This window comes from Canis aureus, chromosome 31 (genome assembly GCF_053574225.1).
Source record: "Canis aureus isolate CA01 chromosome 31, VMU_Caureus_v.1.0, whole genome shotgun sequence".
Taxonomy (NCBI): domain Eukaryota; kingdom Metazoa; phylum Chordata; class Mammalia; order Carnivora; family Canidae; genus Canis; species Canis aureus.
Window position 1 is genome coordinate 20,830,791 of NC_135641.1, and position 27,748 is coordinate 20,858,538.

At 39.6% G+C, this 27,748-nt stretch overlaps 1 protein-coding gene and 1 pseudogene across 5 annotated transcripts in view; one reads left to right on the plus strand and one right to left on the minus strand.

The window, feature by feature from the left end:
- The window catches only part of MCF2L2 (MCF.2 cell line derived transforming sequence-like 2), a 236,259-nt gene that overhangs the window by 88,950 nt on the left and 119,561 nt on the right, over positions 1 to 27,748 (minus strand). For all 4 annotated transcript variants that reach the window (XM_077879819.1, XM_077879820.1, XM_077879821.1 and 1 more), the window contains 4 exons: positions 27,434 to 27,625; positions 20,272 to 20,449; positions 15,435 to 15,514; positions 1,788 to 1,873 (listed from right to left, as the gene is read on the minus strand). In XM_077879819.1, the coding sequence (XP_077735945.1) occupies positions 1,788 to 1,873; positions 15,435 to 15,514; positions 20,272 to 20,449; positions 27,434 to 27,625 (536 nt within the window). The remainder of the gene's footprint in view (positions 1 to 1,787; positions 1,874 to 15,434; positions 15,515 to 20,271; positions 20,450 to 27,433; positions 27,626 to 27,748) is intronic.
- On the plus strand, positions 905 to 4,601 carry LOC144302474 (cytochrome c oxidase assembly factor 3 homolog, mitochondrial pseudogene; annotated as a pseudogene). Its single transcript, XR_013369376.1, has 2 exons — positions 905 to 3,049; positions 3,720 to 4,601. The product of XR_013369376.1 is annotated as a cytochrome c oxidase assembly factor 3 homolog, mitochondrial pseudogene (transcript).

Genomic DNA, 27,748 nt, shown 5'->3' on the forward strand with positions numbered 1-27,748 from the left:
GTGCTGCTTCAGTATATTTGTCCAAAGTATGTTCTCATCTGCTTTTTACCTGATTCCTGCACAGTGCTTAGCCTAAGATAGGGTGTGATTCAATCTTGGTATGTTTTCAAACCTTGGAAGTGATTTTTTTGGTTGTAGATATTCTTTTGCTCCAGACCTCAAAGGCTTCTTACTGTATTGAGCATCAAATCTAATCTCTTCTACCTGGTTCCCAAAGCCTTATGGAATCTTCCTTTTCTTCTTTATTCCCTGTAGCTTTATTTTTCCCACTGCCACTAAATTTCATTCATGACCACAGCTTGTGTAAGTTAACCAATGGAACATCATTTCCCCTGTATCTATTGAAGTCTTGAAAATCCAACCCTAACTGTGCTCTTCCATTAAGCATCTCTTCCTGCCCTCCTCTCAAAACCTATACTTAATCACATATATTATTGTACTATCTATTAATTGTTTCATGTGTTTTTTCCTAGCCAAAACAGAAGTTCTGAAGGTAGGGACTGTGCACAGTGCTATCACATAATGCTTAAAATCATTGTGTTTTTTTGTTTTGTTTTTGTTTTTGTTTTTTTCTGGAGTGCCTGGAAAAAAGGCTTAGTTGGTTAAGCATCAGACTCTTGATTTCAGCTCACATCATGATCTCAGAGTCATGAGATCTGAGCCCCAAGTTGGGCTCCATGCTTCATGTGGAGCCTGCTTAGAATTCTCCCTTTCCCTCTGTCCCCTTCCCTGCTCACACTTCCTCTCTCTTTAAAAAAAAAAAAATATATATATATATTTATGTAAATAAATATATATTTATGTATAAATATATATTTATATAAATATAAAACATATATTTACATATATAAATAAATATAAATTTATATACATATATAAAAATATATATGTATATTTATGTATGTATACACACACACACACACACACTGTCATTTAAGGACAACAGAACACATTGTCAAGTGGTGCTTTTCTGAGGCAACCCAACTGAAAACACTTTCTGATATGCTGATGTGGGTCATTTATTATAACTGAGAGATAACATTTCAGTCAGTTAGAGCCCACATGTTTCCTTGAGTACACCTTAAAGAGTATAAAGTAGTCTAATTAAACAAATAGGGGCTTTAATCAAGTGGCAAGTTCCTAAAGATATTGGTTCATTCGTTCTACAGGCATATTTTGAAAGCCTGCTAAGTAAGTATTATAGTCCCTGGGCAAAAGAGTGGCTCATAAATCAGTAAATTAAATGATGTGGATATAAATAATGTGATGATTGCTAGACTAGAGCTAATGATGGAGATTTTGAGTATAAAGAAGATTTTTTTAAATAATGCATTTCCCCTTATGCTTTTAGTATTTACCACCCTATTTAGGCTTTTGGAACTGCAGAGTATTCACATAAATGCAAACACCTTCCTATAGTCCAAAAATAGCATTGAATTTGTATAAATTAGGTCTTTGGGGAACCTATTGCCTTTAAATGCTTTCAAAGCATTAATTCAATCTACCAATATTAGTTTATATTTATTATTTTCTTGATAATTTGTTTTTTAAAATACTGGGTATCCTTGGAATTTGGTTTATAAGTCATCTGTAACTCTTGCTTGTTGCCTCCCTGAGATCCATGAGTTTGTTCTCAGGTACATAAATAAAGCTTAACATATAGAATAAATATGTGATTTTATCTAGGAAAAATGAGCAATGAGATTTAAAACAAGAAGATACCCTCCGATCCGTCCCCTGCACCCCAAGGAGTTAAAATGACTCCTGCCAGGGATCTGCAATCTTACCTGGTAGGGGAAAGATTTTCAGGACTCTCAAGCTGCTCTTGTCCAGGGTTCTCCCCATCATGACTGCTTTCCAGTATTTCTTCATTCTGAAGAGAAAGAAATTTTGGTAAGATGGTCTATTTTATTTGGGGGCTGTATAGTTTTCTTTCCTCTAATTTATTTGTTCTGTTTGTTTTTGTTTTCAGTGTTCTAGATGAGCACCACGTCGGGTCCCTCATCTTTCTTTTTCTTTCTTGGGTTTTTTCCCAAGTCCTCTGCAGATCTGTTACAGTTTGCCCTTCGGGCTTCCTTTAGAAGCATCAAAAACTCTTTCTCAAAAGCAGGTATCCTTTTTCCTTAATAATGAACGGCTATTAATAATAATGTACTCCTCCTTCTTCCCGGTTGACTCACAATAAAGATTCAGAGTTTGAGCTAAGGGCAACAAGTAAAAAGATCATTTGATTCAATCTCTCTTTTTTTTTTTTAACTTCTGGAGGTAAGAAATCAAGATCTGGAGAAGTTGTGACCTACCCAAGACCAGAAAGTGAGCTAAAGACAGAGATGAGATAAACCCAGAGTCCACTTTCACAGGCTGGTAATCACAAGTTCATTCTAGCATGCACTGTGTCCTAAATCAGCTGGTTCCTTAGGTGGTACAGATTGGTCACTGGTATAGACTTGAAGCCAGCTTGTGGTCGGTAACCCTGCTCCACTACCTCCCATCTGAGACCTTGGGCAAATTCACTGATCCCCTCTGCCTCAATTTCCTCCCCTTAGAACATGGACCCCATGGCACTATCTACCACATAGGGCTGGGGCTCTTTTTCAGAATATTAGGCATTTAATTCTCAAAAAGAGGCAAAATTATTTATTTTACTCTCAATAAAACATAGTTTTAACAAGGAAATGAATTTGTATAACATTGATAGCAACCAGAGTATCTTAAAGGTATTGACTAATAATTAACAAGTAGATAATTAGCCAGCATTTGAATTCTTCCTGCCTGCCAGGTTCTGTTTAATGAGTTATTTTATACTGTCACAAAAGGGAGTATAGATTTTGAAAAAGCCATCTTGCAGAAGTATTGTTTAAGGAAATTTAATGAGTAAACATAAAGATTCTATGTAAATTAGAGCTGGAAGGTGAAGGACAAACTTCCCCAGACGGAGGAACAGATGAGAAGTCTCCTTGTAAAAGAGATGAGAGTGATAGGCTCTCAGCTCATTGTTGACAATGCAAGAAGAAAGGCCTGTCAATGGATTAAACAGAAAGCAGTCAAGGTAAGGTTTTTGGGTTTTTTTATTCATAATGCCAACCACAGAAACAGCAATTCAAAAATGTCCAATGAATGAAAGAAAATCATGGATCTTTGATCTTTTTCACTGATGCCCTATCAAATCTGACATATCCAGAAAGCAAGCTAACAAATAAAGAGTTCTTTGGGATACCAGTTTAGCATTCAGCTCATACAAAGACAATCTTAAGTTCCAAGTTCATATTTGTTTGTTTGTTTGTTTTTAAACAGGATATCATGGGGCACCTGGGTGGGTCAGTGGTTGAGTATCTGCCTTTGGCTCAGGTCATGATCTCAGAGTCCTGGGATCGAGTCCCACATCAGGCTCACCACCGGGAGCGTGCTCTTCCCTCTGCCTATATCTCTGCCTCTCTCTGTGTGTCTCTCATGAATAAATAAATTAAATCTTAAAAAAAAAAAAAAGAGTATCATTTCACTAAGAATCTAAATTTTTAGTTCCTTTTATTACATATATTTGACCAGATACTAGTATATATTTCTCATTTCAGTCAATTTACAGAAATAAATACCAGTCCCTAGATTCAAACCAATCTAGTTATTTTCACCACACTATACCAAAGCTCTTTCTTCACATTTTCTATATAACGTTGAACTAATTACCATGGCAGTTAATGTTACATGGCATGCCTTTCTAGTTCCTCCCCTGTGACATTACTATGCCTGAAATACCAGCTGGACTTGGACCTTTAGCCTTATTGGTCTTTGGATCTCTCAAAATAATATGGGACCTTCATCAAGAGTAACCACTATTGGGACTATGAAGGGTGGAGCAGCAACATGGCAGCGCCTGGTGCAGGTGACCCTTTCAATACTAAGAGTGGACAGGCCCCTGTGGCTCAGCGCATCGACCCGACCCAGGAGAAGGTGACTCTCACGCAGCTGTAGTTCATGCAGCAGGTGGAGCTCGCCCAGTGGCAGAAGAGGCTGCCGCAAAGGCGGACCCGGAACATCTTGACCCGGCCTGCTGCATCGGGGCCGTGGTGTTAGCTATTTATGGCTACACCTCCTACTCCGTGTCCCAGGAGCATTTCCTAGATGAGCTGGAGGATGAGGCCAAAGCTGCCGTGAGCCCGAGCCCACGCGAGGGCATCAGGACCCTGAACCAGGTGGACACTGCATGTCTCCAACCCGCTGGAGCCCCTTTCACGTGGTGGATGATACCCGGTGACCCTGTGGAAATCCAAGCCTGCACACAGCATTGATGGCCTCAACCTTGAACGATGATTGAGCCCAAGAATTTATTGCATTTGGCCAGGTCAAGGGAGTATTGCCCACCTTATACAAACTGTCCACTGAGCCCTTCTTGCAGTTTCCTTTTTTGAGAGCTGTATAACTTTGGCTTTTCTTAGGCTTTCAGACTTTGTGGTTTACCCTCTTTACCTCCCCGGGGCTTAGCTGTTATGGAGGTGGCAGCTGTGTGTAATGTTGGAGCCTAAAGTGGGAAAGATGGAGTTAGGTTGAGAATAATAAACTGAGTCACCTCTAAAAAAAAAAAAAAAAAAAAAAAAAAAAAAAGAGTAACCACTATCACTAACAAAGCTTCCTCTCACTGTAAAACTTACTACTGCTTATAAAATGAATTGTGCTTTTTCCAACTCTTTTGTTGGTCTATTTTAAGTGGGGTATGTTGTAGTCTTTTCTTTCATGACAACCTAAGGGCAGAAAAATAACAATGACTCAAGTTGTACAGGTATGGACTGTCATCTTTTACACTGAATGATGATGTTCTTCTAATTTATAGACTTTGTCATGCATGAGACATGGGCTTGCTGAAATGCCTGGGCATGGACTTGGTTGTGTTGACCCATATTCCTGGGACCACATGTTAGACAGCTGGTGTCAGGGTAGAGAAAGAATCCTCTGTAGATCAAGTTCAGTGGAATGTAACACTGCTGCCATTGAGAATGTGATGGGAAGGACCCACAGCAGATCTGGGTACTGCTTTAATAACCTGCAGGGAGGTAGTTAACTATACTGTATCCCAATGCTTTGTTAAGGTTTAGACAGATTGGTTGTGTTCCAGTGCAGTAGCTTTCAAAGGCTGACCATGCCCCACAAAAAAACATCAAAACATACATACACATGTATTGTGATTTATAGTAAATCTATATTTGATTGTGTTCTGTTTCTGGTACAGATCTCCTAAAACCTGTAATTTCCTACATTGATGAGTCATGAAGTTTTCTTTTGTTATTCATAACATCCCCTTTTAACCCCACCAGAGTTTATGTTAATAAGGTAGCTTTTGGAAAGCACCAAAGAATGGGGACTGAATGCCAGGGGAACCAACCACATAATTAGAGGGTTGGAACTTTCATTTCCCTGACCACCACCACTTCCAGGGAGGGGAGGAGGGCTGGAGATTAAGTTCAATCACCAATGGCCAGTGGTTTAACCTGTCATGCGTATGTATTGAAGCCTCCATAAATACCCAAAAAGAGAGCCGCTGTGTTGGTGAACACATGGAAATGGGGGGAGGGGGGCACTTGCTCAGAGAGCATGGAAGCTCCATGTCCCTATACTTTGCCCTATGCATGTGTTCCATCTGGCTGTTCCTGAATTACACCCTTTTAAAATAAACTGGTAATCTAGTAAGTAAAATGTTTCTCAGTTCTGTGAGCCACTCTAGCAAATTAATCCAACCCAAAAAGGGGGTCATAAAAAACTGATTTACAGCAGGTTGGTCAGAAGCATCAGTGACAACTTGGACTTTCCAAATGGCATCTGAAGGGGGTCAGGGAGCAATCCTCCTTAACCTGTGGGACGTGATGCTATCTCTAGGTAGATAGTGTCAGAATTTACTTACTTGCTTGGTTGTGCTGGACACACACACACACAAAAAATAGACATATATATAGCTGATGTGATATACTCTATTTTTAAATTAGGCTATCCCTGTGGCATTCTATTCTTTTTATTTATTTTTAAATGCTTGTGAACCACCAAATTGAGTTCACTATCACCATTGTGACTTGCATTTTGAAAACCTTTTAGAGAATGAGAAACACACAGATTCTTCATGTGAGAGGTAGACCTGGGTGGGAATCCTTGACTTAGTTTTTATTTAAAAGTGACCTTGGGCAAGACTCCTTTGCACCTTAGGTCTCTATTGTAAAAGAAGACTTACTGTATCCGTATCAGAGTGTGGTTGTGGTGATTTGAGATAAGGAATGAAAGTACTTAGTACAGAGAAGACTTGATAAATGGTATTTATGGCTGGCTCTTTTTTTTTTTTTTTAAGATTTTATTTATTTATTCATGAGAGACACAGAGAGAGAGAGAGAGAGAGGCAGAGGGAGAAGCAGGCTCCATGCAGGGAGCCTGATGTGGGACTCCATCCCGGGACTCCAGGATCATGCCCTGGGCCGAAGGCAGGCACTAAACCGCTGAGCCACCCAGGCGTCCCATATGGCTGGCTCTTTAATATCTACTTTGTAGGGATTAAAACAGGTAATGTATGTAAAGCACCCAGGCACAATGACCTTCAGTAATTGCTGGGCACTTTGTACATGCTCGTATATATTAGAGACCCCTTATTTCCCACTAGCTGGGAGGTGTTAGCCAAGTCACTTAGGCTCCCTGGGCATTTATTTTCTTCTGTATAAAGTAAGGGAGATATGTAAATAGGCTATGAACCATCCCTCTGCTTATAATATCAAATACCAACATAGGTGCTATTGCTTCTGATTTTAAGATGAAAGCTAAATTGTAGCCAGATTACTTTTAGGGAAAAAATTTAAATTAAGCTTCCTGAAAGCTCTAGAAGAAAGACTACATATTTACATAAATGCTTGCTTTTTTCAAATACTGGTCTTTTTGTTCCTTTTATTTTAAATAATGAACCAAGAAAATTGACCACAGACCAAATGACCAATTGCTGCTATATTTTTTGTTAGAGATTCCCTAGGAGCCTCGCTGAATTATACAATGATGCTTTTTTATATTTTTTTAATCTATTTTTAAAATGTATCTATTTCAGAGAAAGAAAGAGCACACATTTGCCAGGGGAGGAAAGAGGGACAAGCTGACTCTGCCCTTTGCACAGAGCAGTCACAGGGCTCAATCTCAATTTCAATCTCATGACCCTGAGATCACGACCTGAGATGAAACCAAGAGTTGGGCGCTTAACCAACTGAGCCACCCAGGTGCCCCTAAAATGATGCTTTTTTAAAGCAGAGCAAAAAGTCTCTGTGAAATCATATCCTGTTTCCCTTCAATCAACCCTGACTTAGAATTGCCTCTAGGGCATCTCACAGAGTAGATTTTCTCAGCCAACTGGTGATTTAAAAGGGAATCGACCCCTAAACCACCCTATTGGAGAGCCAATCCAGTGCAAATGCTCCTCCCCATTTATGTGCATTTTATGCTGAAGAAAAAAGATGACAGCGATAGGAGGCAGCTGCCAACTGCTCTGGACGCAACGTACTCCATGTACCCCCATTTCTACCCCAGCCTCTTCCCAGTTTTCAAAGTGACATCAACCCACATACAGGTTCTCTAGAAGCATCTTGAATGATGACTTCCTATGTCTTCTCAACAAATACATAATCTAATTGTTTTCAATTCCCACATATTTTGAAGAAAGATGTGTTTCAAAATTGAGAAAACAGCCTAAGTGCCTAGCTTGAAGGAATCTTGTTAAAAAACTTTATTTCAGGGGAACCAGGGTGGCTCAGTCAGTTGGGTGACTGACTCTTGGTTTTAGCTTTTTTTTAATGGCAAATATTTCCAGAAGGGTTAAGGAGCTATCAGTCACTCATCATCCATGCAGTGCTATAAACTAGCTCATTCAGATATTCTCGCACATCTAGTCCAGATCAGCTATATTGGGTTGGGTCTTCCAAGAGGGAGGATAGAGAAGAAGGTTTTAGCACATGTTATAGACTAAAACCTTTTGGAGGAGAAGGGCAGGCTTGAGAAGACAGGCATGAGTAGTCCTGAGGTTTTAGGGAAAGGTCTCAAATGCAAACTTTTCCTATTCAAAATTTTTCCAGGATCTCTTTTCTCTAAGACCTTGAAATCCCCAGCCAGATGGTAGTAATTAATTCAATGATCTCACTGGTTACATTGGTTTTTAAAGGCTGGACTAATACTCTAAACACTGTTTATAATATTTTGTTTGTGGGAAAAGTGTCCTCTTTGAAAACTGTAACATTGTTTTAACAGTGATTTACAAGTCTGTAGTTCTGTTTAGAATATTAGAAATTAAGGGGCACCTGGGTGGCTCAGTCGTTTAAGCAGCTGCCTTCGGCTCAAGTCATGATCCCAGGGTCCTGGGATGGAGCCCTGCATCAGGCTCCCCATTTAATGGGAAGCCTATTTCTCCCTCTCCCCACTGCTCATGCTTGCTCTCTCTCTCTCTCTCTCTCAAAAAAAAAAATAAATAAAATCTTTCGGAAAAAAATAATAAAATATTAGAAATTGAGAAACATGTTGCAAGATACCTTTCTCCCATTCCCAACCCAAGAAAATGTGAAAGAAATAAGTGTGCTGGGATGCCTGGGTGGCTCAATGGTTGAGTGTCTGCCTTCAGCTCAGGGCGTGGTCCCAGAGACCCATGAGTCCCACGTCAGGCTCCACTGGAGGAGCCTGCTTCTCCCTCTGTCTATGTCTCTGCCTCTCTCTGTGTCTCTCATGAATAAATAAATAAAATCTTAAAAAAAAAGAAAGAAGTGTGCCAAGGACATTGAAAAGAAGTGGTCCACATATCTAGAATTTTCTCAAGCTATTTGATTTCATGTGATTTTAACCTCAATGCATAAATGACAATGTAACTTAATTCTTATGTCTATAAATTTTAACTCACAAATAAAATCACAAGTTTGGTAAGTACTTCATTAGATAAATTTTGGTCCCTAACCTATTTCAAAAATAATTTCCACATAACCTCAAGGTCAATTGGCTGACTCTCATTATTGGGGTGTGGGGAGGGTGGCTACAGCTCATAGAAAGAGAGGGTGTGGGTTGCTGTTCTAGATCTATAAAACCCTACAAATGTTGGATTTGGTCTTCATCAGTCCTCACTCTTTACTGTTTCTCCTGAGTGCTCTATATTAGCCAACAAATTCATCCAATGAGGAATCCAAGATGGAAACTTCAAGTATCTTCAGTATCTTCTTTCCCTACTAAATATTTTCCCTTTCTTTTCTGCTTTGGTCTTTATTCATCATTCATCACACTTTCTTGATAGTCTAGTTTATTCTAGACAACTGGGGAGAACATCAGGATGGATGGGTATAAACTCTACCCATCTCCCTTTTCCTGTCATTATTAGGCTCTTAATACTGGAGTCACATCCAGACTGTGACACCTGCTGGCAGCTGGTCCATCTGCCTGCCTTCTTGTAGTCTACTCTTCATTGTCATACCAGAGTCATCTTTCTAATACATAAGTGCCTTTCCTAGCAACAACTCCTAACCAAAGCTTTCAGCAACCTACCTCTCTGGCTTTCTCGAAACATTTTCAGAATAGCCTATGTCCCTTCAGACTTTTGAGACTTTATACACTTCCCCATCTTGACTGCCCTTCTCTGTCTTATCCCTCTCAAAGTTGTATTTATTTTGCAAAGTTAAGTTCAAACGCCATCTCCTTTATAAAAAATATCCCCAATATCCTTGTTATGAACTGTTCCCTCTTCTGCCTCCTACCATGCTTTATTCCTTCTACTGGCAGTATGTCATCCTTCTCTACATTATAAATTATTTGAAATATGTTGTTTCCCTCATTAAACTTGTAAGTTTCCTGAGTTTAGACCCCATGTTAGAATTATTTCCATATGACCCATAGCAATTGCCTTAATATATATTAAATGGAGCTGAATAAGACATCTAGATTGGACCAACCAAACATTTTAGTCATCTCAGTTTTTTATTGGTCAAATAGCAAAGTCAACAGTGGTCTTAACTGTTACTCTCTCATTTTTTCATATAGCTCCCTCAATGAAAGTAAATTTTCATAGATGAATAGAATCACACCCTTACTTCACTAAGTTCTGGAGTCTATATTAGCCTAAGAGATCCATATCCACCTCTCCTTTATCCCAAGTCTTTATGACCTATGAAAATATAGCCTCTTGACCAGTGTGACCAAAAATGCAATCATTATACCACCTGTATTCTAGTTACCAAATTAAAAATTTTAAATTTAAAAGTTAAAAATTCAGATTCCTGGACCATATTCTAACCCTCCTGAATCAAGATCTCTGAGGGTAGAGCTTGAGAATCTGCGTTATTAATAAGCTTCTCAGGGCTGCAATACATAGGAAACCTTGACAATCTTGGTTCTAGAAATTCTTCAGAAAGCTTAGTTGGGAGTTGCCTCAAAGATTTGGTGGATTCTCTGAATGATCAGACTTCAAGCACCATAGAGGGTGAACAATGAAATGTGCTTATAGTTTATGCAGCTCTCCCACTGAGAATCAGAAAGATAAATGAAAGCTTTGGGGATTCAAAAGAGTGAGAAAGCAAGGAACTGAGTTTGGGCCTGATCTATTATCATTTAGCAAAACAGTACATATTCAAGATTAGGAGAAGTTACTCAGTTTTTTTTTTTTTTTTTTTTTTTTTTTTTTTTTTTAGTTACTCAGTTTAAGACCTGAATATGACCTTCCTTCAGCTACTTTTCATCTTTTATACAGAACATTCTATCTATAAACATGGGATTAAATGGGAAACTAAAATTACCAACAATCTGCTATATGTGAGGCATCATGCTAAGTACTTCCCATATATTTCTTATTTTAAAAATTTTGCTATTTTTTATTTAATATTATTATTATTGAAGTCATATAGTTCTCATTTAATCAACCACCTGTAAAGTTGCTTTAGCCCCATTTTGCAGAAGTGGAAACTTAGAGCATAAGAGATTAAATAAACTGGTAGTTAGGTAGATTAAGCAACTAATGGACTATAGGTAAATGGATTAAGTTAAATAAGAAAACTGTTGGATTAAATAAACTACAAGTTTCAAATCCCAGGTCCACCATTTACTGGTTGAGTGACCCTTAGGGAAACGCACTTAACTTCTCAGAGTCTCAACAGCATCACAGATAAAATGAGGGAAACATCATCTTCCTCATCATCTTCTTCAAGGCCCTAAGGATTTGTCATGAAAAGGGTACATATAGCATGATGTCTGGGCTTCATCGGTGTTAACAACTCTTCTCTCACCTCCCTAATCTAGAGCCTGTAGCCTTGGCTTTTTTTCTTTAATTTTTATGAAGGAGGCTGTTGGCAGCCTCAAAGGGCCTCTGCTACTGTAAGCCACTTTAACAGGTATGCAGGAACAGTGTGTTGGTGCTCACAGCCAGTAGCTCTACCTTTATCCTGAGGGTTCACATTCATGAAAAAGGAATTTTCATCACCCTTTGGCTTCTTTCCAGCTCTGAAGAAGCTATGATATGAGCGGCCAGGGAAAGCAAGCTCCTGTGAGTCATGCTTTCAGCTTCCAGCTGATGATGTATAGCACCTGAACTAGCCACATCACCACAGCCAGCAACCACAGAGAATCTCCTCCACTGCTAGGCTTTCCCAGACCACGTCAGTGAGTCTAACACATGGCTGCACAGCTGCCAGATGGCCCAGAGAGCCTCAGACAGCTTGCCAAGTTTAGTTGAAGTTCCTTCCAACAAGTAAAGCAAGGATTACACTACCTGAGAAGATGGAATGCCTTTTTTGGAAATGAGTTCTCTGATGATGACAACTTCATACCACGATTTTGTTGAAGTATTGGTGACTCTAGTGGCATCATGAGTGGTTTTGGTTTTTGGCTTTTGTTTGTTTGTTTGTTTTGTCTGTGAGCATTTATCCAAGGAGGGCAAGGTGAGCCATTTTTCACAATGTTTTGATTTGCGCTATGGTTTCATTTCATCTTTGTGGTCTAGGCCTAAGGTCAAGGATATCAGAATTGTCATCAGAGTTAGACGTTATGGGATCCCTGGGTGGTGCAGCGGTTTGGCGCCCGCCTTTGGCCCAGGGCGCGATCCTGGAGACCCGGGATCGAATCCCACGTTGGGCTCCCGGTGCATGGAGCCTGCTTCTCCCTCTGCCTGTGTCTCTGCGTCTCTCACTCTCTCTCTCTCTGTGACTATCATAAATAAATAAAAATTAAAAAAAAAAAAAAGAAATTCACATTCTCTTAAAAAAAAAAAAAGAGTTAGACATTATGCTTCTGGTCATCTGTCTTGGACAGTGGTCACAAAACACAAGCAGCAGTGATCGTTCTTGGTGTTAGTCAACCTCCTTGTCCCCCTTGTAATAAACTACGAATCACACAGACATGACTCTTTTTTCTAACGTTTCTTTTATTTTACTAGTTTCTTATATATTTTGGGATGATGGTTTCCCTGGTTAAACTGCCTCCCTTGTCAAATGCTAATTGCATTTATTGGTCGTGAATCAATTTTTAAGTCTACAATTTAGGGATTTCATTCATATATCCTCTTCCTTTCTACTCACAGTCAGTCATAACTATATGGATTCTGCTCACACTTCTCATAGCCTTGGTGTTTAGAAGTAGAAGTCTGAGCAGCCTCTGTTTGCCAAATTGAGGAAGTCTGGCAGACTCTTCCTACCCTGCTTCCTCCACTGCCTTGACTATTAAAATACATGTTGTTGCAGGAAAAGCCCTTTACTAAATACACAAACAAGGGAACAATAAGGAAAAATAAAAACAAAAGCCCAGGACAATTGTAACACTGGCTTGCTCCAACTTACCAGTACCTATGCTATTGGTGATCTGCCTGCATATGAAGGAGCCAGCATCCTAGCAGGATGGGCTTGGAGCCTGAATTAAATAAGCAGCATGGCCAAAAAAGAAACCAAAAGTCTGGTGGTCAGAACTTCTTGGATTCTACTCAACATTTTCCAACCCTATAGGCCTCTGATTCTTCCCCTGCTCTAGTTCCTGCATTGTCTATTCTTACCAACATACAAAATTGGAGTAAATAATAAATGTAGCTTATGGAAAAATTTGTCTTAAATACCTTAAAGTCCTGAGACTTTTCCCTGAGAAAAGGTGCTTTATGCTTACTGACTATAGTTCCTTTTTTTTCCTCAACAAATAAAACAGCAGCACTCGTTTTTATTGTTCACAATTATTGAAATAATTTGCTCGAATTTGGAGTCTTTTATATGAGAACCTCCACATACACACAATTCCCATGGCATCTTTATAGAGTAGACCATAAATATATTGTCTAAAGATGAGCAAAGAAAATCAGAGAGCTATGAGATAAGTTCAAATCACATTGTGGGTGAATAGGAACAGCATGGAAGTTCAGGGGCTGGACATGTGCTTCAGTGCACTTGACACAGCTCTTACCTCCAAAGATGAGATTCTCTGAAGTCCAGGGTACACATCAGGATAGGGTGATGCTCAGTTTTGAAAATGATCACAATTAAACCTGTTTTATGTCACTCAATAATTCCACAGACTCCATGGATGTCAAGTCTGGCAAAATTTCATTACATATGCCCATTTCAAACTCTTTTTTTTTTTTTAAGATTTTATTTATTTACATGATAGAGCATGAGCAAGGGGGACAGGTAAAGGAAGAAGGAGGAGTAGACTCCCCACTGATCAGGGAGCCTGACATAGGGCTCAATGCCAGGACCCCAGGATCATGACCTGAGCCAAAGGCAGATGCTTAACCAACTGAGCCACCCAGGCACCTGCTATTTACTCTTTTAAATGGCTGATCATGATTGTGTGAAACTGAAGTTTGTTACTTAACTCTGGGAAGAACAGTAAAGCAATTTCTCCAACCACAGGAGATTCTGAAATAACTGCAGCAATGCCCTCATCTGCCTAAACTACAAAAGGATGACTAAACAGACAAAAGAATTGCAGGTTTCTCTCTCTAAGAGTAGTCTGCTGGGAACGCCACTTCCCACATTGTTTCTGTCTTGAGGAAGAAAAGTCTGAGACCTGCTCTCTGCCTGACTCTGTGATGGTTGGTGGAAGACATGTGGGGTCCTCTATTCAGACACACTGGGCACAGATGGTGAATCCAAACTGTTGCTAAAGCGCATGTGACTCATGCTCTACTGGCTTCTGCTTTCGGAACCATTCCATCAGCCAGATACTCAATTTTTAGTGAGGCAGGGGCAAAAGGGCCCTTTCTAGGATTGCTTTTGCAGTGACATATTTTTTATTTGAGTCTTGAAATATAATGTTACTTTACAATTATACAGTGCTTGGCAATTTTCAAGTTTCCATTTGCTGCTCAAAATTAGTTTCAGATGATAGCTGTTGTTATCCCCATTTTTATAGAGGAGAAATGGAGGCTTAAAGTGGCTTATGTGGCTTCAATGCGGGTCTGCCTAATTCCAAAGCTTATAGTTTTCTGTTAACCTTTATTTTGAAATATTATGGATTCACATAAGGTTGCAAAGAAACATAAAGGAAATTTCATGTACCCTTCCCCCAACTTCCTCTAATATTGATATTTTACACAGCTAGAGCATAATATTAAAACCAAGAAAGTGATGTGAATACAATCTACAGAGTTTATTCAGAGCTCACCACTTAGGCGTGTGTGTGTGTGCGTGTGTGTGTGTGTGTGTGTGTGTGTGTAGCTCTATACAATTCAGTCAGGTTTTTTGTACATAAACCACACATTGTTCTACCAATTTTAAATATGAAGTCAGATTATAGGAATGCACAAAATGACTTTTCCTTCAATAACATAATATCTACCAACAATTACATCCATGACCATAACCAGTTTTTCTTTCTTTTTTTTTTTTTTAGATTTTACTTATTCATTCATGAGATACACAGAGCGAGGCAGAGACACAGGCAGAGGGAGAAGCAGGCTCCCTGCAGGGAGCTTGACCCGGAACTCCATCGCAGGACCCCGGAATCACGACCTGAGCCAAAGGCAGATGCTCAACCACTGAGCCACCCAGACGTCCCACCAAATTAGTTTTTCTAGTTGCAATTAAGAAGAAAGAAAAGGGGATCCCTGGGTGGCGCAGCAGTTTGGCGCCTGCCTTTGGCCCAGGGCACGATCCTAGAGACCCGGAATCGAATCCCACGTCGGGCTCCCGGTGCACGGAGCCTGCTTCTCCCTCTGCCTATGTCTCTGCCTCTCTCTCTCTCTCTCTCTCTCTCTCTGTGTGTCTCTCATGAATGAATAAATAAAATCTTAAAAAAAAAAAGAAGAAAGAAAAGGAAGAAATCCTATAAACCTCAGCTCTTGAGAGCAGTAGTCTGGAAGTGTGATAGGTATGGAGAGGGTAATAACTCTCCCATACCTCTCTCAAATAAACTTCATTTATTGGTAAGTATGGCAACAATACTCTCTCATGTCAGAAATTTCTATCTATAAAAGAAAAAGGTGGTCCTACCTTGACTTCAAATTTAGTCTCATCATCTTCCTTTTCTAATGTCCCTGTATAAGTTTCCTCAGATGTTCTCTGAAGAGGAGCTAGAGAGATAAAGAAAACATGCCATTAATTTGGCAACTCAGCTTATAAATAACCCAGAGTGTGTGTGCCCTGGCTTGGATGAGCAGTTGGACTGGGTTGGGCTTAACAAAGCTTAATTGAGCTGCTGTGGTGATTTCCGAGGTGGGAGATGAAATTGCAGGGGAAGGAGAGATGCAGAAAAGAAATAGCCCTTGACCCCAGGCATTTAACATTTGATCCAAAGAGACAAAAGTCACACAGACCACTACAAAAAACACCAAACTACAACAAATCAGTAAATGTAATGTGGTTAAAACAAGAGAATTTCCATCATTCCCATTTTTAAGGCTCAGCGAAAAGGTCACTTTTCTTCATGAAGTCTTCCTTGACATTCAAACTTCATGGATTATTTTCTGTACTGCTGCTTTAGCATTTATCTTTGTACCATATAATACTGCAGTTGATGTTGCTCTTGGATTAGAAAACCAGATTCAATTCTAGATACCACATTTATTGGACATATATATATTTTATACTATACAAGTAATTTGTCCTTATTACAGACAACTTAAAAAATGCTAAAATCTTACCACTTAAACACAACCATTTCCTTAAAGAGTTCTCCTCCTCTTTCTCTCTCCACATACACACACTCATGAAACCCATCCCCCCACACACTCACATAATCATACTATGATATACAAGAGAATGTCTATGCCAGCCCCAGCCAGGAATTGTTGCTAATCTAACAGCTGGATTATGGAACCACATATATTAGTGGATGAGACAACTATGTAAAGAATGAATTAGCTGAGTCAAGATGGAACTGGGCTGTCTTGCTCTTGCTCTCTTCCCTGTCTGTCACCCTCCCTTCCTTTCCACAGAGCTCATAGGACACCTGGGAGATATCCCCTCTTTAGGCATTTGGCTTTAAGAATGGGACTTGGGGAAGTGAAGCCCTGGTTAGGCCCTGAGGCTTTCTAACCCAGCATTATCAGAGGGCTGCATTGGGCATGATTGCTGCGAGGCTAATAAGTAATTTCTACGTTCCAAAATGCCATCCACCTAATGCCCCCAATATATCACACTGATTCTTATCTGTGATGAACTGTGGCCTCCAGAGATTCCTCCCAACCTTCAGGTTCTGTGAGTCAACTGGAATCAGCTGGGGCTTTCTATGGAAGTTTTTCATTGATATTATTGCAATCTGTAGTGAAATACACTGTTTGCTGTTCTTGGTTATATGACCACTGAAGCTACTTCATAACAGTGAACAATCCTTTGAGCTCCTCACTCTCTGCAGGATCCCTTTAAACTGAGTGATTGCAGGCATAATAACTGGATGCTAGAAGTGCATACATTTTAATTGGCAACACCCACGACTGAGAAGCACCACCCTTCCCACTGTAAGTACAACAGAGAAGTTGAAGGCAGGGGCAAGGAGCCACATTGCCAGCATTTGAGTCTTGCTCTTTCATGTACAAGACTCATTATTATCAGAGTAATCTTTGTGCCTTAGTTTCTTCATCGGTAAAGTGTGGAATAATGAGAAAGCCTCTAGTATAGGGTTGTTATGAGGCTTAATGAGTTAATATATGCAGTGTTTAGATCATGGTAAACAGTACATTTTAGCTATTATAGCCACAAAAGAATTTTTCACATTCTTTATAAATGTTAGGTTAAATGCTGTACCCAAGGCACCCAGCTAACGAGAGTCAGAGCCAAGATTCCAGCTCCCTCATGCTACTTGCACTGTGAAATATAATGGTTTGTCCTGGAACAGACTCAGTTACTAAGGAGGAATCAGATAAATGTGTTTGAAAATCTTGTTAGTGACTTGCCTGAATCCACACTCAGCAGTTACTATCCAAAGCAAAAGTGCAGAATTGTTCTGCAAAATGAGCAAGATGTCTGGCCAAAGACAATGATACCCATTCAGACACGACAAAGATCTACTTATGCTAGAAGGGTCATTATCCATGATGAGATATTGTATTTGAAAAAAAAAAAATGAGAAACAAGCTATTATTCTGGCTTTATTTACTTGTAACAAACATATATCCCTTAAAACAATGACAGAGGAAAAATCACAGAAATGAACACAATTTAGTTTTGGAAAGGATCTCTAAATAAGAATTTAGGAGAACCAGGTCCTATCTCTAGCCATCCAAAAAGATTTCTCTGTGTGTGAATGTCTGTTTGTATGTGTGAGCAGGATGTGTGCATAAGTGTATTGAGTGTGTCTGTGTGTGTGTGTGTGTGCACATAGAAAATTCAAAAAAGAAATGCACTAAACTATTATCAAAGCTTGATTCTAAAAAGTGGAATGTGTAATGGGAGACAGGGGACTGTCAACCATATGAAATGGAGAATTACCAAAAGACTCCATAATTTTCAGATAAATAAAAACCAAAAGAATTTGTTTCCAACAGATCTACACAACAAGAAATGCATAGGAAGTTCTTTACCCTAAAGAGAATGACACAAAGTGATGATTCAGATCTACAATAAGGAATAAAAAGAATACTGGAAATGACTGAATAAGGGAGTAGATGTAAAAGACTATTTATATAAAACAAAAAAATACTGAGTTATATCTGAGCATATATCTGAGAAAAGCAATGCAAAGAGGTATGCTAAAAAGCCAATAAGGGATTAAAACAGAACACTAAAAAAAATTGCTAACCCAAAAAAAGGTAGGAAAGGAGGAACAGAAAGGGGAAAATGAGAAAATAAATAACAAGTAACAAAATTGTAGCTCTAAATCCAACTATATCAACAATCACATTGTAAGTAAATGGAAAAATACTCCAATCAGAAGGTAGAGGTTAACAGACTGTATTAAAAAGTCAATCCCCCACCCCCCCAAAAAAAGTCAAGGCCCAATTATATGCTGCTTACAAGAGCTATACTTTAAAAACAATAGAAGAATGGAAAAAATATATTATGCAAATACTAAGCATAAGAAAGCTGGAGTGCTATATTAATAGCAGACAAAATAGACTTCAGGACAAAGAGTATTACTAAATATAAGGAGAGAAGAAGAGATGTTTCCTAATTATAAAAGAGCCAGTGTATCTGGAAGATATAACAATTATGAACATATATGTGCTTAATAGCAGTTTCAAATAACGGAGTAACAAATAACATATATAACATATCCAAGAGCAGTTTATCCCAGGAATGTAAAATTGTTTTAACATTTGAAAATAAATCATGTAATCCACCATATTAACAAATAAAGGAGAAAATTATATGATCATTTCAATATACGCACCATGAAGAGCATCTGAAAGTCAACAATCATTCTTGATGAAAACTCTCCTCAAACTAGGAAGAGAAGGGAACTTTCTCAACCTGATAAAAGGTGTCTGTGAAAAACTTACTGTTAATATCATATTTTAAGGTAGAAAAGGAACTCTTTGCCTTAACATTGTGAAAAGGATAAAGATGTCTGCTCTCACCACTTCTATTCAACACCGTACTGGAGGTCTCAACATTATAATAAGGCAAGGGCGGAAAAAGCATAAAGACTGAAACAGAAAGATGACCTGATTATACTTTATTCAAAAATATATTCCTATTGATAGTTAAATATGGTAAATCATATTTACTATACAGTTACAAAAAAAACCATGAAATATCTAAGATCTCTACACTCAAACCAGTATAGTATATTGCCAAATACCATATCACTTCACTCATGTTAAATTTAAGAAAGAAAAAAATGAGCAAAGGGATAAAAGAGAGAGGCAAACCAAGTAACACACTCAAACTATAGAGAATAAACTAATGATCACCAGAGGGGAGGTATGGGGGTGCGGTGGGGGGAGGGGGGCACAGCTGGGTTCAACAGGTGATGGGGATTAAGAAGTGTACTTGTCCTGATGAGCACTGGGTGAAGTATGGAAGTATCCAATCACTATCTCGTACACCTGAAACTAATATTACACTGTATGTTAACTAACTGGAACTTAAATAAAAACTCAAAAAAAGAGCAAACAAAAACCAAAACCAAAAAATAACTATAGTGCCAAGTATATATCCCAGGACCCTGGGATCGAGGCCCACGTTGGGCTCCAGGCCCACGTTGGGCTCCCTGCTCAGCAAAAAGCCTTGCTTTTCCCTCTTTTCCCCACTCATGCTCTCTCTCACTATCTCTGTCTCTCTCTCTCTCAAATAAATAAAGTCTTTCAAGATCTAAATAAATGAAGAATTATAACATCTATGGATTGAAACTCAATATTGGTATGATAACAGTTTTCCCCAAATTGACCTAAAAATTCAGTTCAACCTCCATCATAATGTCAGCAGAAATTGAAAAGTGAATCTAAAATTTATATGGAAATGAAAATAGTCAAAATAATCTGGAAAAAAACACATATGACTTATACTACCCGATCTCAAGGCTTACTAATAAGTTATTGTAATCAAGACCATACAAGACTGGTGTAAGGACCTATCTATTGTTTTATCTTTACAAAGAACCAACTTTACATGGACTGCTAATAGAATCTTGTGAGCATTTTAAAGGTCCTTAGTGGAGTCTATTTCATACTGATGTTATTTGCACATTTATATTATTCATCTTCTAGACTGTGAGCATCTCCTTGTACACAGGCACTTAATTTTACCTAACTCTATAAAGTCTGCAATGCCTGTACTATCCATATCTATAATTTATTTTAAATAATATTTGTGACAACACCTACAGTCTCAACCCTAATAAGCATTATGAAACATAAGAGCACAAAGCTTCCTTCCCCAAATAACCTACCCAAGGTGAAGGGCTGGCTGGTTTTTGGTGACATCCATTTTGGGGAGGACTCAGGATGAGGGGCCACAGGTTGCACTGGGCGAGTCTGTCTGGCTGCCAGTTTCATCAAACTCATTTGCCTCTTGTGAAATATTTCCTGTACATCGCACAGCTTCTGCAGTACTTCCTGGGCTTTGGCCTACAGGAACAAAAGGAAAACATGACCAGGTCACTCTGCACAGGCCCTGAGGACATGAAGCATTCTCTTACTCCCATCTTCCCCTCCTCCCCCAGCCTCACTTCCTTCAGGTGACCCTTCCATCCATATGCAAGTGCTGGCACAATTCACCCTGCACCAGTATTGTGATTCTGAGAGTTTGCATCTCTCACCTGATGGATAATGATCATATCCTTTCCTTTTCAGTACTGTATCTCCATGCCTAGAACACTGCCTAGCACAGAGCGGTGCTCAGTAAATATATATTGAGCAGATAAATGTTCATGAAGCTATGTCCATTAATAGTAGAAGAGGATGCCACAGACTATGAATAAAGAACATCAGGCTACTTTACAAAACAGGAGGATTTCAAAATAAGAGGTGTGCCCTGAATAAAGGTTCTGTTGCAGAAAACAGTTTAAGGGTTCTGGAGGAAAGAGTTGCCTACATCCTGAGGCACGATTCAGGGAACCCCAAATACCGAAGGGTAAACATTTAAATTTTATTCTGTGAGACCCCCTTCCCTATACATAAGTAGTAAAGAAGTAAACTAAAAAAATACCAAGGGAAAGATGAAACTCACAGACATTCCCCTAACTGATCATATGTTCTAAGGCAGAGATTTAAGAGAGTAAGAAATAAGCCCTGTAGGGCCATCTGAGAGGCTTAGTCAGTTGAGCATCTGCCTTTGGCTCAGGCCCTGATTCCAGGACCCTGGGATGGAGCCCCATGTTGGGCTCCCAGCTCAGGGAAAAACCTGCTTCTCCCTCCCCTCCCCACTTACTCACTACCTCTGTCTCTCTCTCAAATAAATAAATAAAATCTAAAAAAAAAAAAAAAAAAGCAAAACAAAACGAAAAATCTCTGAGTTTCGCCAAGGCCTAAATTCAGCTGAATATGTTTCTTCTGTCCTTGCTTCCAGCATGATATCCCTATACCTCTATTGGGTCAAGGGAAGTGGGTAGTCTTTTCTTTGTCATGCCAACTCTGACGGATGTCAGACATCTCACATTTAACATCCGTCTCCTGGATTTTAGCCACCAAAGAAAGGATCCAAAATTAGAAGAGCTCAACCACCACAAGCCATATAGGGTGCTCTGAGGTTGCCTAATTCTGAAAGTACAGGCTCAGCAGCACACACTCAGGGAGGTTGCCACATTTTGCAACTAGAAAAGTATACTTGTCTTTTTTATGATGGGCCATCTTCTGAGGGAAAGAGCCAATTGCCCTGAGGGAGAAATACCATGTCAGTTATGGGATAACTGTTCCTCTACAGATAGAGGATCCTATCAAGGCTGACCTCTACTCCAAGATCTAGTGCTAGTCTCAGACCTTATAGAGTCAAGAGTACAGACCTGGACAGTCTGATACAATAACCACTCGCCACTTGAGGCTACTGACACCTAAAATGCAGCTTGTCTGAATTGAGTTGTGCCATGAGTGTAAAATACACACTAGATTTTGAGGACTTAGAATAAAAAATAATGTAAATAATAATTTTTGATATTGATTATAAATTTAAACAGTATTTTGGATATTGGTTAAATTAAACATAAAAATTTATTTCACTTGTTTCTTTTCACTTTTTTAAATATGGCTACTAGAAAATCTTTTTTTAAATTATTTATTTATTTATTTATTTATTTATTTAATTTTATTTATGATAGTCACACAGAGAGAGAGAGAGAGAGAGAGGCAGAGACACAGGCAGAGGGAGAAGCAGGCTCCATGCACCGGGAGCCCGACGTGGGACTCAATCCCGGGTCTCCAGGATTGCGCCCTGGGCCAAAGGCAGGTGCCAAACCGCTGCGCCACCCAGGGATCCCCGGCTACTAGAAAATCTTAAGTCATATGTACAGCTTGCATTATGTTTCTATTGAACAGTGTTGGTCTGGACTAGGGGTCAGCAAAATTTTTCTGTAAAGGGCCAAACAGTAAATATTTCAGGTTTTGCAGACCATCTAGTCTATTACAACTACTGCCCTCTGATGCTGTAGCACAAAAGTAGTCATATATAATGTATAACACATAAATGAATGAGTGTGGCTGTGTTCTGATAAAACTTTATTTATAAAAGTCAATGGCAAGCAGCTTTGGTCCACACACTATCATTTGCAGACCCGTGATCTAGATTAAGGTGGAGCTTGTGTTTAAAAGGTCTCTTCAGAGAATGTGTCTCTGGCCTCAGGAAGCTCAGGTGTACAGTGGACAGCTATGGTCCAGATCCCAAATGAAACCAAATCCCCTTATGTCAGAGTGATAGCAATGCCAATTTGTATTTCTGGGGGGATGGTGATGACACTCGGTGGCCAGCTCAGTTATAAGCTTGAGAAAACGGAGTCATAGGTGTTAACTGCTGCACAAATATCAAGAAATCTGACTGAAAGGATGTCTGTCAAATTGGTTTTGTATGGTGTAAACCCTGATGTGAGGTCAGTGCCACATGCTGGAGCCCTGTGACTCACCACTTGGACTGGGCAGGACTTGAATCACCTTTGCTTTCTTGCATCTCCCTCTTAAGATCCCAGGGTGAACCTTGGAAATGGTGAGGTGGTCAGAAGAGACCCTAAATCTAAACTCAGATGAAGGAGGAGTTGGTGCAAGATATACAACTGCATCCCCTCTTCTTCTCTTTCCTCTTTTTACTTGCAAAGCCATTATCCATACCACAATCAGAATTATCTTTCCAGGATGTAAACCTGATCATATAACTTCTATCTTTAAATGCCCTGCTGGGATAAAGTCCAGACTCGTCAGAAAACACTGGATCTTTCATCAACCAACCCTGACTTCCCTCTAGTCTAACCTCCACTTGTCCCTACTTCTCACTCCAGCCTCCAGCTATGCAATTATGGGAACATTCTTATTTCTAGTCTGCCCTCTCACCTCCTTGCCTTCTGCTGAGGTTCCCTCCCTCTGCTTTGTCTCACTTAAAAACTCCTACCCAATCTTCTAGGCCAAATTTAGGCAATTTCTCTTAAGAACACCCTGACCTCCCCAGGCTGAGCTGACCTTTGCCTCCCCTATGTGCCCCACTGTCCCTTCCATTCCATATGCTCTTGGACAACAGGCAGTTACTGAGGACATGTTTGTCTTCCACTAAACTGCTAGCACCTAAAAAAAATTAAGTAAATAAATAAATAAATAAATAAATAAATAAATAAACTGCTAGCACCTTCATTATAGAGATAGTGACCTTCATTATTGTACTCCTAGAATACAAATAAAGCACAAACTAGGTTCCCAGTGAATACTTAAATAATTGAATCTTGCTATTTGTTACTGTGATTGTTTTATTTTCTAGTCTGGGTGGTGAAAGTGGACAAAGGAGAAAAACTCAAAACAGCAGCACTAAGAGGGTAGCACAGTAGCAATATATTGCAGAAAAGCACTTGAAAAGACTTAGACAGGGTGGCTGCTATAAGAACAAAAGTTTAATTGTAGATGTAGTTTTGATAATCACTTTTCTTAAATATAACAAATTCAATTATTTAGACATAGAGTATCAGTGTTTTAGAAATAAATTTTATTTTCTCAAATAGTTTTAGAATTACAGAAAAAATTATAAAATAGTACAGAGAATTCCCATATAGACTACCCAGTTTCCCCTATCTTAACAGTTTACATTAGTATGGTACATTTCTCACAAATAATAAAACAATATTGATATGTTATTTTATTATAAAAATAAATTATTATTATTATTATTATTATTATTATTAAATAAAGTCCATATTTTAGTTAGATTTCCTTAGTCTTATCTAATATACTTTTTCTGCCAGGGGCCACTCCAAGATCCCAAATTATATGTAGTTGCCATAACTTCTTAGGCTCTTCTTGGCTGTGGCAGTTTCTTAGCTTTTCCTGGTTTTTGATGATCTTGACTATTTTGAGGAGTATTGGTCATATATTTTGTAGCATGCCCCTCAGCTGGAATTTATCTGACGTTTTTCTCATGATTGGACTGGAGCTATGAGTTGGGGGGTGTAAGACCATGGAAGTAAAGTGCCATGTCCATCCCATCATATCAAGGGTACATCATATCTGCATGACAACACTGTTGATGTTGTTGACCTTGGTCACCTGGCTGAGGTCGTGTGTGTAAAGTCACTTCACTATAACATCACTTTTTGTCTCTCCCTCCCTGTACTGACAAAGTGAGCCACTATGTACAGCCCCATATTTAAGGGTTGGGGAATTTGCTCTATCTCCTTGAGGGCAAAGTATCTACATAAATAATTTAGAATTCTTCTACATGGGAGGTTAGTTTCTTCTGCCCCATTTATTTATTCCATCATTTATTTGTATCATATATATTTATTCAAATTGTTCTATTATTGGCCATGGGGAGTTCTTTTCAATTGCCACCTATGTCCCATCACTGTGGTTTGTTGTTTTGTTTTTAATAGTTCCTTCTGCTACTACAAGATGCTCTAGGATCATCTTGTATATTCCCTGTCCCAGCCCTAGAATCAGCCATTTCTCCAAGGAGCTCAGGTCTCTTTTATTGAAGAATGGTATTAGACACCAAGATCTTAGGGGTAGGTGTGCTCGTTGACACTGGAAGTCTCATTGCTTCTAGACTATTTCAACTGTCAAAATAAAAAGGTACATGTGTCTGTACCATATCTACATTAACATGTATCTAGGAATATTTCTATATGTGTAGAGTACTAGTTTTGACAACAAAGTCATTACTCCTCAGTGGATAGAACTTTCTCTGATACAACAGGATATTTAAATCTTATAACCTAAAATTTTACTTCAAACCCATCAAAAGATGGGCTCTGGGGATAGTTTGATTCATTTGACATATAGAATTTAAAAAATTATTTATCTTATAATCCTCTCCTTTCCCTATATTTCTGCCTGTTTTCCAAGATGGTTTATGAAGTTTTATTCATTTCCTGGTAGGTGGTATGGCTAGGAATTTTGCTGAAGTTGGCCAGAACACCAGCTGTGGCCACAAATCTCCCTGGTTGACTGAATACACTAATTTGAGCAGCTAATGGAGTTGGAGCTAGGTGAGACTATTCTGCCATAGGAATCTGACCTGGAGCTACCAATACCAGGTCTGCAGTGTAGAACCTACACCAGATGGGGCTTCTCTTTCTTCCTTCTGCAAGGAAGCAGAGGGTCCTTGTGTTGCGAGAAGGTGTCTGCCTATCCATCCCCCACCCCTTACCATGTTCATACCTTACCACCAAAAGGCTTCAGAGAAAGAACATCATTAAGGTACAACTCCACACTGAGCTGCCCCCACTGTACTTGACCCACTCTGCCACCTGCCCACCACTTGCTCAACAAATACGGATTGGACACCAGGCAAAGGTTAGGCACAGGGATACAGAGATGGATAAAGCTCCTGCACTTCAGGAGCTCCCAGTATAATAAGCACGACAGACATTTAAGTAAATAAGTAGAATGCAGTATGGTATATAACATATTACAGCAAAGGCTCTTAGCCTGAATCCATGGATGGACTTCAGGGTATCCCATAAAAACTAACTATAAAAGTTATATATGCTGGATATTCCCCATTAGTTGCCCTACTACATCTTCTTTTCCCTGCTCTGTGTCCCAGGAAGCTGACCTCTAAAGACTCTGTTGAGTAGGCTCACATGCCTATGGGTTTTTAATTGGTTTGGCCAATGGGTAGCACCACCAGGAAATTCAAGACAGGGAGCAAGGACAGTTGGGATATATATTTCCCCATTGGTGGTCTCATCCCTCTGCCCAAGGCCATAGCTCTTAAAGCATCTTTCACAGTCACAGCTACAGTGCTTCCTGGGATCTCTTTTGTCTTTGAGGCCTTTGAGGCTTCCTGGGATCTCCTTTGCCTTGAGGCTGGTAACTACTTTCTGTTTCTTGTTAGCCCCAGGGACCTTCACCATCCCTACTGGGTTCCCCAAATCCTGCCCAAATCTTTGTAAAAAGTGCCTGCATCAAACTCCTTCAATCACTTTGAGTATGCTCCCTATACTGGGGATCACTTGAGCCAAGACCTGGAGAATGAGTAGAGATAATGGGGGAGACTTTCTAGACCAAAAGTAATGGCATGTGCAGAGGACACAGGGCTAGAGGTAAGCTGGCACAAGTGCACCCTGAAAGAATGTGAATTAGATTCCGTGACTCAAAAGAATAAGGTCCTATAGGAAAGATACATACAAGGTGATGTGAATCTCAGAGGAAGGTGTACTATACATAATTCTTCTGATTTCATAACAGAATGCTCCTCTCAAAATGCAAATCCAATCAAGTTATTCCCCTGCTTAAATCCTTCAGTGGCTTCCCACTGCTCTTAGAATAAAGACCAGACTCCCTAATATGGCCCACAGAGCCTTGCTTCATCTGCCTCTCTCTTATATCACCCCAAACACCCTCCCTTTGCTCTCTGTATTCCAGCCATCCTGACCTTTGGGTTCTGCACTTGTGCCAGCTTCCCTCCAGCCCTGTGTCCTCTGCACATGCTATTACCTCTGGTCTGGAAAGGCTCCCCCATTATCTCTACTCATTCTCCAAGCTTTGGCTCAAGTGATTCCCAGTCTAGGCCAAGTTCTTCTGTCACATACCCAGCAGGATCCTAAATCTCTCCTCCAGACCACTTATCTCAGCTTGTACATATTCTTATGTTTTGTGTTTGACATTTATTAATGCTAGCCTCTCCCACTAAGTTTCATCAGGTATGGAACCATGTCTTATTTCTTCTCATTGCTGTGTCCTCAGCACAATGCATGATACACCAGAGATGCTCATGAGTATTTGGAGAGAAATGAATGACTGAAGGTGGTATTTGGGTGAGATCACAAAGGGTCAGTTTGCCAGGAAGCACAAACCAAGAGTCTAAGATGCCACCTGAGAATTCTGGAACCGGTGAGCCTGCTCAGTACAGATTTTCTTACGTAACAGGCAAAAGGTCCCCCAACGCTTTCTAACTGCAAGATGAAAATAACCCAGAAATATTACCTTTACATCAATGGTGAGTATCAACTCAAACTGGCTGTAAAATTCCATGTGGCTGGGCAACTGGTACTCCTTCGCCGTACTCAGGAATGCCTCGATGTCATTCAAGGCAACGTCAACCCCCTCTCGTGACTGGCACTTGTCTACAGCTTGGGAAGCCAAAAGGTAGATTCCTGTTTCACACCACTGGCTGACCTTTCAAAAGAAACACAGTGCTCTATGTAATCAGCCTGACCACAACTCAGCCACCACAACCATCAAGGAGGTCTGAGCTCATATGTGGTCTAGAAGGATCCTGAAGCAATGGAAAATTGTTCT